At 46.5% G+C, this 12,482-nt stretch overlaps 1 protein-coding gene across 4 annotated transcripts in view; it reads left to right on the forward strand.

Moving 5' to 3' along the window:
• The window catches only part of OCRL (OCRL inositol polyphosphate-5-phosphatase), a 54,260-nt gene that overhangs the window by 18,154 nt on the left and 23,624 nt on the right, over window positions 1-12,482 (forward strand). For all 4 annotated transcript variants that reach the window (XM_066581436.1, XM_066581434.1, XM_066581435.1 and 1 more), the window contains 8 exons: window positions 772-886; window positions 2,057-2,173; window positions 2,426-2,613; window positions 2,808-2,919; window positions 3,107-3,216; window positions 8,746-8,881; window positions 9,849-9,959; window positions 10,850-11,015. In XM_066581436.1, coding sequence (XP_066437533.1) covers window positions 772-886; window positions 2,057-2,173; window positions 2,426-2,613; window positions 2,808-2,919; window positions 3,107-3,216; window positions 8,746-8,881; window positions 9,849-9,959; window positions 10,850-11,015 — 1,055 coding nt within the window. The remainder of the gene's footprint in view (window positions 1-771; window positions 887-2,056; window positions 2,174-2,425; window positions 2,614-2,807; window positions 2,920-3,106; window positions 3,217-8,745; window positions 8,882-9,848; window positions 9,960-10,849; window positions 11,016-12,482) is intronic.

A 12,482-nucleotide genomic window follows, 5' to 3' on the forward strand; every position in this document is an offset into this window, starting at 1 on the left:
AGGTCTCGATGGATCCTCCTGTGTGTATCTGGTAGTGCGGCCGGACGTCCGCTGAGTGCCATCAGGTTGTCGCTCTCTAGTTTATGACTTCAGACACATTTTTGCTACAATCCATTTGTTACATTTCGCAATTTCAAAAACTGCCAAAGTGAGAAAGGAGGCGACGCTTCTGTGCCCCTTGTTAAAGGGGTATTTCTGGGCTGGACTATTGGTGACCGCTCCTCATGATAGGTCATCAGTAGTTGATATTGGGGGTCCGCCGCTCAGAACCCAAGCGATTAGCTATTACCCAGCCTTCAGTCGTTATGTGCAGAGCTGGGAGCAAACCGCTTCATATACGTTGCAGCAGTCCAGGTTGGTAATGCAGCACAGCTCCCATTAAATTCAGTGCAATACCAACCTTAGCCACTGCAATATGTAAAGCGCTGTCTGCTTCTGGCTTTGTCCACACCGACAGTGAACTGGCTAACAGAGTGAAAACACCGGTGTGGACGTGGCTGACGGGATATCCCCTAACATTGACCTGACAGTTGGCAACATTACATGGCGCCACCTAGTGGTGGTTACATATGTGTCTGACTTTTTAGCTTGGGATGTACCACGTTTTTAGCCAATCTGTCAGATAATGATTATTTTAGACCAAATACAGTGTATTAGATGAGTTCTTGAAATTTATCATGTTGCCTAAATCCACCTTGTCCACTAGGGGGTTATTGGACGGCTGGAGCAGGGCAGTGTAGCTAGGACTTTCTCATTGGATGTCTCCCTCAGTTTCCAGGAGCTGGACCTCAGCACTGAGGCTTTCTTCTACTTCGATTCGGGAAAGGAGCAGGAATGGCTGGAAGCTGTGGAGAAGAACCTGCACCCCAAAGCCAAGTACCGGAAGGTGAGTTACCCCGTGTCCTCAGGCTTACAAGTCGGGCAAGTATCTGTGCCACTCTACATACCATGGTGTTATATCAATTTTGGGGTGGCATCTGATAATCTGGAATCTTCGATAGTCTATCTGATTCTGTCACAGCATCCCAAAAGTACTGCTAGAAGATTTTTTGTGTCTGTCTAAAGATCCTCGGCCCTTAGAAGAATGCGTTACATACTTCCAATAATCCAGAGCATTTTATAAACCAGCAGCAGTCAGGTTCCAGTGGTGCCGGATTAAAGGAATCTTACTGGAGGTTGAAATGTATTATATGGCTTGTATGAAAAATGTAACTTCTACTAGTCAGGAGAACAGTGGTCCAGTGTCCACCCCCCCCCCCCCCAGAAATGGAGCAGAAGTTGAGAACGCGTGGCGCTGCCACATGTATCTCTATAAAGGTATGTTCACACAGCAGATTTTGCAGCAGAATTTGATGCGGGTCTGCGTTGATTCTGTGGCAAATCTGCATATTATTAATTTCAATGGCAGTCCGTGCTACAGTCTCTGCGGCAATGACTTTTCTGCATGTAGAGTTCCAATTTATGTGCAGAAAGAAACAGCGACATCACTTTTTTACGTGGTTTCTGCACACCGATTTGCCCAGTGAAAGGTGCTAAATTTGCCCTATAGCTGCTGCAGAAATTTGCAGCTCAATGCGGATCTCTGCCACGGTTTTTAGAGGCAGGAAGTGCACGGAAAGCTCTGAATGTGAACACGCTTTAAGGCTGCTGGAGATTGTGGCGCACTTGCATTGAGCTTCTCTTCTGCAGTCCCATAGAGATGAATGGATCAGCAGCGCACCTGCTCAACCACTGCCCCATTCATGCAGGGGACACTGGACCTTGTTCTCAGACCCTTTACTATGTCCCACCCGAGAACGCTATGTAAAGAAGATGTGACGTCAGAGCTCAAAAGTGAGCAGAATTGTGAATGCAGCTCTGGAGGTGAATGGAATATAAGACAGGTTTGGCAATGTCATTTGCAGGGTCAATAAATAAGTATATTTGCACACAGTCACAGCTTTGATGACCACTTTTTTAGGTGGTTGGCCACCGCCTCGCTGTAAGCTGTATACAGAGGTGGTCGTTGTCTCATCCTCTTTCCAGACCTCCACCATACTCTTGTTGTGTCTTTCAGATCCGCTTGATCAGACTGGTGGGTATGATGATGCTGGTATTCGCCAAGAAGGAACATTGCCGACATATTCAGGAAGTCGCGGCTGAATCTGTAGGAACTGGAATTATGGGCAAAATGGTAAATGATCATCTAGCGACAATTCGTGTAGATACCTGGACGACTGTTTAGGCTTTGTTCAGATCAGCGTTGGAGCCTCGGAAGTTAATTTCCAATTAACCGCAATGAACCGCAAGCTGGTTCATTGAAACTCATACCTAGGAGGTTGCCAAACTTCCCATTATACTGTGATAAAGCTGTACATTTCGAATCCTCCATAAAGTCCATGTGATGAGATCTAATGCCCGTGCTCTGCTCCTATTACTCCGCTAGGGTAACAAGGGCGGAGTTGCCGTGCGCTTCGTGTTCCACAACACGTCGCTTTGTTTTGTGAACTCTCATCTGGCCGCTCACGTGGAAGACTTTGAGAGGCGGAACCAGGACTATAAGGACATCTGCGCCCGACTCAACTTCTGTGTCCCGGAGCAGAATATCCCCACATTGAACATCATGAAGCATGAGTACGTAGTAACATGGCGATGGTCTCCTCCACATCCCTAGAACAACCTTTCTCTGTCTCTGCATTACCTCTATAGAGCCCGAGCTTGTAGTGCCCCACTGGGGACCTTCTGCTCCCATTGGTGTGGATTCTCTGATAGTCCGGCACTTTTTGGTTCTAGGGTCTATCACTTCAATTCCTCTGTTTTCTCTGCAGTGCTGTCATTTGGTTGGGAGACTTGAACTACCGACTCTGCAAGTACGATGCCACCGAAGTGAAAAACATGATCTCGAAGAACGACATTGGTACACTGCTCAAGTTTGATCAGGTGACTGGAGAATTATGGGGTGTTCATGGCTGTACCTCTGAAATTTAGTCTGTATAATCCCCCCCTATCGAGAAATAGCGAGGATTTCCCTTACCATAGTCTCGAATGTCTTGGAGAGTGCCCCACCCCCCATGTATTATCATTACTCTCATTATTACTAATTTGTCTTCCCATTCTTTACCTACAGCTGAACATCCAGAGGGAGCTTAAAAACGTCTTCGCTGATTTCTCGGAAGGCACCATCACTTTTATCCCGACATATAAATACGACACTAAAACAGACCGCTGGGATTCAAGGTAAATGCCACAAAGCATAACATATTACGGATGTATCACCAACTGATCCCTCTCAGATCTGACTCCTGAAGCCCTCAACGACCTGCTGGGTACTACATGACACCCATTCAACACTTGGCCTCACTGGGTCCACCGGAGCAGGAGTCTTCCATTGAAAGCCCATTAATCTCACCAGCATCACCGGGCTGAGAAAGCAGGATTGTTTTGAGGTTAAACTAAAGTTTTTATTTTGGAGATGTAGCTGAAATAAGCAGGGGTGGGGTCTGGGAGGGGCTTACATCTGTGTTACAGGGGAAGGACTCCATCCTCCAGAGCAGAAGCTCTTCTAGCAAGATCTTGGAGACCTCATCGGTCTAGCCAGTATCGTGGTCTGAGAATGCAAGATTGTCTTGAGGTTAAGCAGATGTTTGCTTTGGAGGTGTGGCCTGAATAAGTTTGGGTGGGATGTAGAAGCGGCCTACATCTGTGTTACAGGGGAGGGACTCCATCCCCTTTCATTAAGTGCTCAGAGATATCATTGTCTCGCCAGCAGTGTGCTTAAAACAGAGGATTGCCTTGAGGTTAAACAGGAATTTATTTAGGAGGCGTGGCCTCAATGAGCAGGGGTGGAGTCTGGGAGGGGCTTACATCTATGTTACTGGGGAGGGTCTCCATCCTCTAGAGCAGGAGCTCTTTTATTGGCCCATGTAAAAGGTCTGATAGCTGAGTGCTGAGTTCCATTTCCGCTCATTTACCGCAGCAGATTGCTCTGTGTAAAAGGAGCCTTACTTTGTATTTATAGTAGAATGTAATCTTCTCTAGCGCTGATCATTTATTTCTTATGTTTTTGTACATCTTAATTTTCCTTTTTTGTTATAATTCCACACTTACTAGAAATGTTTTTACGACCAATGCATTCATTATAACAGCAGCACTAGGCAACTATATATGAATTCTCTATGAGGAAAAATTATTAAGCTTACTAATAAAATTAAAACAAAACTTTTAAGTTCTCTACTAATGTCAAGATCTGTGCATGCTGTCAGTGAATGGGAGCACTCTTGTTTACACTGAGTTTGTTACACCATTTAAACATACAATGTCTTACAGCAGTAGGTTTGTTAAGGCCCTTTTAAATGGGACGACTGTCAGGCAAATGATGCCCAACTCTCATCCCTGTACATGCTGGCTGCGGTGCTGCTGCAGGGAGCTAGTATTGCTGGCTCTCAGCGGGAAGGCTGCAGAAGATTTCTCTCCTCACACTCACCCGCCCCTCTCCATTGACATAACACATTTATTTACACTGAACGATGAGCGATCAGCTCACCGTCCAGCTCCGCCATATGAGGCATAAAAGATGGACGATGAGCTGATCGTTCAGTGTAAATGGCAGCCGATCAGTACTGAACGGCCACTGTGTTACGTCAATGGAGAGGGGCGGGGGAGAGCGAGGAGAGAAATCTACTGCAGCCGCCCCGCCCCCTGCTGGCCGCTCTGTTAGCGAGCCAGCAGCACGGGATCGAGGACACACAGGGACAAGTTTTGGGCATCATTTGCCCGACTCTCGTTCCGTGTAAACCCACCCTTACAATTGTATCCAGTCTAATCCTATCTGAGCTAAACTGTGTGTACTTTGCACTGCTGCACGTTGCCTGCACTGATACATTGTAACATTCTATCGGGACAGGAGAGAGATTTGTGTTGTTGAGGATTATCTAGACTGAATGGAAATCTAGTAAACCTTCATTTGTGAGAAGTATTAAAGTGTACCTAACTTCTCAGATAACGTCTGCTCATGTAACAGCCTTAATGTGTCTCTTTAAGCTTCTAATACACTTTCATTACTTTTCTTTAGTTTTTTTTTACCATTGAAAATTAAGTTTGAAGTTCAGCCTCTCTGCAATCCACGGCTTGTTGTTAGGCATTCAGCTTCTCTAATAACTGGGACATTAGAACCGTGAGGGAGGGGTATTTTCATAGGCTGCCTCCTGCAGCCACACAGCTCTCAGACCTGCAGTCAGTGTGTACATGTTCTCTGCCTCTCTTGATATGTTTATCTAACCTGCTGTGTGCATGTGTGATGTAGGCATTATAGGTCTCTCCTGGTTGCTTCAGGCAAAGCAGCATCATTTTTATTGGACTGATCTTTATTAGGTCTTGTGTGTTTGCATGGACACAGCACATATAGAGATCTCTATAATTGTTTTATATATGCTGTGACCATACAAAACTAATAGAGATCAATCCAATAATAATTATGCTGCTTTGCCTACAAAATAAAGATAAGTGCATATACCAGGGTGGGAGAGACAAATATTGTGTACACACTGACTGCAGAGTCAGTGTCACAGAGTCACATCTGAGAGCTGTGTCAGTGCAGCCCCTCCCCCACAGCTAAGATGATGTCCACTTACTAGAGAAGTTAAAAACCTGACAACCAGCAGTGGATTGCAGAGGGGCTGCAGTGCAGCTTTGATTTACAGTGGTAAAACGAAACGTTTTAATAAAAGATTGATGAGATATACAGCCTATTAAATGAGTACGTTGTCTGAAAAATTAGGTAAACTTTAAGTCAGCACTGCGTTTCTATCTATCAGTATAGATTGTGATTTTTCCTGAATCCTGAAGATAGTTCTTCGCCTTTGTCTCCACTCTAACATAATCCATATATATGTTTATTTTGATGGTTTGTTTTGCCCTTCCGTTGCCTCATTTCTTGCGGCCGCAGATGAATGGACTCTTCAGTCTGTGTAGTTTGTGTTGGCGGGGATGTGAAGTTATTTCGGAGGGTCATGTGTGCCCTCGCCCCGTAGCACAACCAATCCTACAAACACTTCAGATTTACCACACTCGTGTGTTCATCACATTCCAGTCTTATGGAGCAAACAAGCCGTTCATTCACACGGACTCCTCTCTGCACCGCCGCGAGCAGCAGCCTTTGTCCCCACTGCAGCGCCTAGATCTTACTGTTTGGCAGCAGGCGTGCTGCTGTTACTTTGTTTTGTGGTTCCAGTCTTTGCCTTAGTTATACCCGTCTTCGCACTTTTTCTTCTTTGCGCTGTTTGAGAGATCCCAGTACATTAACCCCTTAAGGATGCGGAATAGTTTGGCACTTAATAACTCAATGTTTTTGGTTTCGTCATTTGCGCATTTCAAAAGTCATAACTTTTTTCTTTTCCTGTTAATATAGCCGTATGAGCGCTTGTTTCCGAGATGAGTTGAATTTTTATGGAGTCATTTCGGCTTACGTGTCATGTACGTTTTGTTAATAAATTTTTTTTGGTGAGGAAGGGATAAAAAAAAAACACAGGAATTACGTCATTGTTTTTTAGGTTTTATTTTTATGGCCTTCGCAGTGTGGTATAAATGGCATAATATTTTTTCGAAGGGTCTGTATGATTTAGGGCGATTAAATTAATTTGCCTTTCTAACGCTCCACAATTCTGGATTCAAACAAAATCGCTGAAACAAATTTAGCCCCGCCCCCTCGGCAACTTCTTCTTCTGTGGTAGGGGGCGCTCCAGGGAGAAGCATCCAGTGGGAGGACTGCAGTAGGCTCTGTATGCTTGATGTGATCGATCTAGTTTATCTTTAGTAGGTGAGTGGCGTTCCCCCGGGAGTGACAGGGTTAGCTTGACAAGCTCCGCCCCTCCTCAGTATACACGGACGTGTTGGGCCTTTTGAGCTGTGTATAAGGTTAGATGGGGATCAGGAAGGGTATTGTTTGTCCGTGAGTAGACTTGGGGCTCTTGCACACGGGCGGATTTTTGCTGCAGAATCCGGAGCAGGCGTCCGCCTCTGGGTTCCACAGCAATGACCCTCCATAGCATGCTATGAAAATATGATTCTTCATGCACACAAGCAAAAAACAATTGCGGTTTCCACTTGCATATGAGAAATCGCAACATGCTTCATTTTCCTGTGGTTCCTGCATGGCCGGCTTCCATTGCAGTCAGTGGAAGCTAACGGGCCGCGGATTCCGCAGGAAAAGCAGGAGTTTTTTAAAAAAATCACGGAATCCAGACCTGCCTTGTGCATGAGGCCTTACAAGGCCATGCATGCTCCTCTGGGAAATATGCAAATAAGGAAGATGGAACAATACCTCTATAGTGCCACCTATTGGAAGGCAGCATACCTGCAAGTCAATGTCAGACCTTTCTTGTAACAATGACTGGGAATTGGTTAGATGTGTAATGTATCCCACACAAGAGGGCATTAAACACTGGAGCCAGAATGTTTTGTATCTACAGAGCGATCGTAAACTGCCTGCTGCCGTAAAATATATTGCAACCCTGACCTGTGCATGGAGGACCGGAGCTGCGATGTACTTTGGGGTTTCTGTGCAGTACATGGGGGGTGATTAGTGGAGTAGGACCCCATGTTTCACTTGTACATTATTCTTATGATCTGTACCCCAGTCATAAGGGAAGTGTAGAGATGCTGGCGGTTCCTTAGTAAGTCCTGATATCAGAACTGTCCCAGGTACTTCTTACAATCGGTGGTTTGGGGTTTGGTTACTGTCTGTGCTGTCATTTCCGTTGTTTAGCTTCATCATAGGCGAGGAGTAACGAGAGTAACTGAAGTGGTGGTTCCAGCGCATGAGCGCCAGGAACCGCGTCTGACGGACCCCGCAGGCTATAATGGGGTCGATTTTAGGTTTTCTGCCATGGTATCTGGCATTAAAGTAACACCGCATGCTGCACTATTTTGGCCAGGATTTTGTGCCAGGTTTGTTCCACGTGGAGCCTCTGATGCGGATGGGAACAGACTCTTAGCTTGTTTAGCAATGAAAAAGAAAATTGAGAAATGAGTTTAATATTAGTCAAAATGGCTGTAGAGTAATTATGAATGCATTATATACTGTATATCTGTTGGTTTTTCTATATTTGCATCCCGGCTGTTCATGCAAGGCGCCAGCTGTATGGTACATCTATTACCCACAAGTGATGGCGCGGAAAAGGCTCTGGAGCCCAAGCCATCACTGCGCTGCAACGTAATAGCATGGCATATGGAGGGAAAGGGTTAAAGTTCCTATTAACCATAATCGCTGAGATCTGATTTACATCACTGCTGTGTGCCCTCTTACTACAGATGTCATTTACACACAAATTGCTAGACCGGTCCTTAAAAGACTCTTTCCTCTATCTACAGGGTGGGGAATAAATGTCTTGATTGGCGGGCTGACTGCTGAGAATGGAGCACTCTGAGTGCCCCACATGAAGGGAGCAGAAGTCCTCCTGTATGGCCACCCCCATTATATTCTTAGGGACGGACAGAGATCTGTCTGCTCAGCTATCTCCATCTATCCCATAGAAGGGAATAAAGCGATGGTCAGGTATACGCACTGCTGCTACATTCATGCGAGGCATTGCACCATTCTTGGACTGTCAGGCTCCCAGCACTCAGGCCTCATCCCCTACCCTGTGGATGGGGATCAATGTCTTTAGTGGTAGAGCGCCTTTTAAGGTTTGTATAGTACTGAGCCACAATGAATAGAACTGGATCACTCTCTAGACGTCTCTGTAATGTATTGTGTCTTCTCTCACCCAGTGGCAAGTGCCGAGTGCCCGCCTGGTGCGACCGCGTACTGTGGAGAGGAAGTAGCATCAAGCAGGTCTCCTACCGCAGCCATATGGAGCTCAAGACCAGCGACCACAAGCCCGTTAGCTCGCTCTTCAGCATCGGGGTAAGAACGGCGCAATGTGGCATCAGTGCGACCCGAGAGGTGCCGGATTATCAGATATATCCTGAATAATCAAACTGTCCTAGAACAATTCCTTGTAAAGACAGAGCAACTTGTAAATCCCATTTAGAAGGGACCAGAGTCCTCTAAACCAGAGGTCCCCAACTCCAGTCCTCAGGGACCACCAACAGGTCATGTTTTCAGGATCTCCTGTAGTAAGAACACCTGTGGCAATGTCTTAGGCACTGATGATAATTACATCACCTGTGCAATACTGAGGAAATCCTGAAAACATGATCTGTTGGCGGTCCCTGAGGACTGGAGTTGGGGAACACTGCTCTAAACGACTGTACGAGCACTGACGTCACCGCTAAATCATTGGCGCTCCAGCAGAGCGTTTAGTTAGACAGAGATCACCACTGGACCGCAGGCTTCTTGCTCAGTGCAAGGAGCGTTTACACGCAGCTAGAATCCCCGATCCAGCAATATTTTTTATGTTGACTGAAAGACAGTGACTAAGAGAAGTGAACGAATAGTAAACAATTTATTTTGCATTTACACGGGACAATTATCAATGATAATAATGGGAGGAAGGACGGGGTTAAATTTAAGTTATGTTTTGTGTGTCTGTTCTCCATGTTTGCTTGCGCTGATACATTGTAACAAACTATCAGGATGGGAGGCTGCTGATGCATTTATCTCAGAAGGGTGGGATTGTCACTGGAAGGAATTGGGGCAGAAATGTTATTATCAAGAATGTTTCTATTCACCGATGGCAAGCAGATATTCCTGAAATGCTGAGGAATCGGTAGACTAAGTATGTTAGAAAGTTGTGGACTTTTTCACTGTACACTGATGATCCCTTTTAGAGCCCCCTTCATGCAGGGTTGTCGAGGAGGGGTCACCTTTTTTGTTGCCATTTCTCATAATCGATAAACAGTTAATTTCCCCATAACTTCTCCGTTCACAGGTAAAAGTGGTGGATGATCGGAAATACAGAAAAGCGTTTGAGGACATTGTGCGAATGATGGACAGGATGGAGAACGACTTCCTCCCCTCCTTAAAGCTCAGCAGAACAGACGTGAGATGACGTTTCTTCTATGGTTTTTCTATATATCTCTCTGGCAGTATATGAGTGAGATGGCTCCTCCCGTAGGATGGCTCATGGGTATAGTAGCTCCCCTGGAGGCGGCTCTTGGGTGCATACTGCCATCAGCTCATCCCTGGGAATGGTTGTGTATGTAGCGCCCCCCCCCAGAGGCGTTTCTTGGGTATATACTGCCATCAGCTCATCCTCAGGGACTGGTTGTGTGTGTAGCGTCCCCCCTGAATGTGGCTCTTGGGTATACACTGCCATCAGCTCATCCCTGGAGACTAGTTGTGTGTGTAGCCCCACAGAGGCGGCTCTTGAGCTTGGGTATATACTGCCATGCGCTCATCCTTGGGTAATGGTTGTGTGTGTAGCCCCCCCTGGAGGCGGCTCTTGGGTATATACTGCCATCCGCTCATCCCTGGGGAATGATTGTGTGTGTAGCCCCCCCTGGAGGCGGCTCTTGGGTATATACTGCCATCTGCTCATTCCTGGGGAATGGTTGTGTGTGTAGCCCCCCCTGGAGGCGGCTCTTGGGTATATACTGCCATCCGCTCATCCCTGGGGAATGATTGTGTGTGTAGCCCCCCCTGGAGGCGGCTCTTGGGTATATACTGCCATCTGCTCATTCCTGGGAAATGGTTGTGTGTGTAGCCCTCCCTGAAGGCGGCTCTTGGGTATATACTGCCATCAGCTCATCCCGGGAGAATGGTTGTGTGTGTAGCCCCTCCTGAAGGCGGCTCTTGGGTATATACTGCCATCAGCTCATCCCGGGAGAATGGTTGTGTGTGTAGCCCCCCCTGGAGGCAGCTCTTGGGTATATACTGCCATCCGCTCTTCCTTTTTTGGTTTTCATTAGCTTCTCTGCTTCCTGTTTGCAGTTTAAGTTTGAGCGTGTACGATTCCGGCAGCTCCAGAAAGAGAAGTTTGTCATCCAGAATGACGGCCAGGTCCCGCTCCACTTCTCCTTCATCCCCAAACTGAGCGACTCCCAGTACTGCAAACCCTGGCTGCGAGCCGAGCCGTGCGAGGGCTACCTGGAGCCAAGTAAGTGGATTATCCATCTCGGATCCCTCTCCTGGCTTTTCTTTTACGCCCCTTTTATGCAAGCAGATCTTCTGCCCCTAACGAGCGCTGATTAATGATATAGCAAGTCAATCATTGTTCGTTAACTAGCATTTACATGAAACAGTCATCATATTGCATGGGGACCAACATTACAGTACAGCGCGCTCCCCGTCGTAGCTGGCGTGGTACACAAGCAAAAACTAATTGTGTTTTTCCGCTCGCGGAGAGAAAAAAGCATAGCATGTTCTATTTTGGTGTGGATTCTGCACGGACGGCTTCCATTGAACTCAATGGAAACCGTCCGACCCGCGGCCCTTCTGCAATGACATTGCAGAAAGATGGTGGGTACAGTGTCATCGCCTAGCAACGGCACTGGAAAAGTAGGGATTTTGCAAAAAAAAATAAACCTGTACTACACATAATGTCCAACGGCTCGCAGTGCAGACTATCCGCAGTATAGAGAGAAGAAATAAATAGCAGGTACGCATGGATGCCGGCCGGGCACAAGTTCTGATTCCTTTGCAGACTCCAACCCAGTCGTGTGCAGCCGGCCTGAAACTCACAAAATTAGAAGACGTTATTTTTTTACAATGTGTCTGTTACATGTGTGATTGTTCTCTAGCAGCGATGCTGGATGATAGGATGTGCTGCAATTTTTCTTTTTGCAATTCCGCACAAAACTTGCCCATTATTTCCTATGAGTGAGTAAAAAAAAACAAAAAATGCACCACGCTCCCATACATGTGAGTTTCATGCGAGTGCGATACAATTTTTATTTTTTCCAATTGAAACGAATATTTTTGGTATAACTTACCGTAAAATCTCTTTCTCGTCACGTTCATTGGGGGACAGAGCCAGACCATGGAATATAGCCACTGCCACTAGGAGGCGACACTAAGCAAAAGTGTTATAGCCTGGTGGGAGGAGCTATCACCCCTGCAGGCACTCAGCTAATTAGTTTGTATGCAAGCAGTAGGAACAGCCAGTGGGAGTACACAAAAAATTATTTACACTTTAACGTAAACCAAGGAATGACATACCAGTCTTCTGGATATATATCTCGTCATCTGTGACCCGAGACCAAAGGGCTCAGCCCTGCTACAAAGAAATTAATCCTTGGGAGGGTGCTGTGTCCCCCCCAATGAACGTGACGAGAAAGAGATTTTACGGTGAGTTATACCAAAAATATTCGTTTCTCGTTCGTATCATTGGGGGACCCAGCCAGACCATGGGACGTACAAAAGCAGTCCTGGAAATGAAAGGGTGGGAATTCCCAGAAAAAAAGGTCCCCGTAGTCAGGGGGCTGCTGCCTGTAGAACCCTTCTACCCGGGGCAGCGTCCGCTGACGCATATGTATGGACCGTATAGAATTTTGCAAATGTATGCAGGGACGCCAAGTGGCTGCCCTACATACCTGTAATGCTGAGGCTCCATGCTGAACCGCCC

The sequence above is a fragment of the Eleutherodactylus coqui genome, chromosome 10, assembly GCF_035609145.1.
Source record: "Eleutherodactylus coqui strain aEleCoq1 chromosome 10, aEleCoq1.hap1, whole genome shotgun sequence".
In the NCBI taxonomy this organism is placed as follows: domain Eukaryota; kingdom Metazoa; phylum Chordata; class Amphibia; order Anura; family Eleutherodactylidae; genus Eleutherodactylus; species Eleutherodactylus coqui.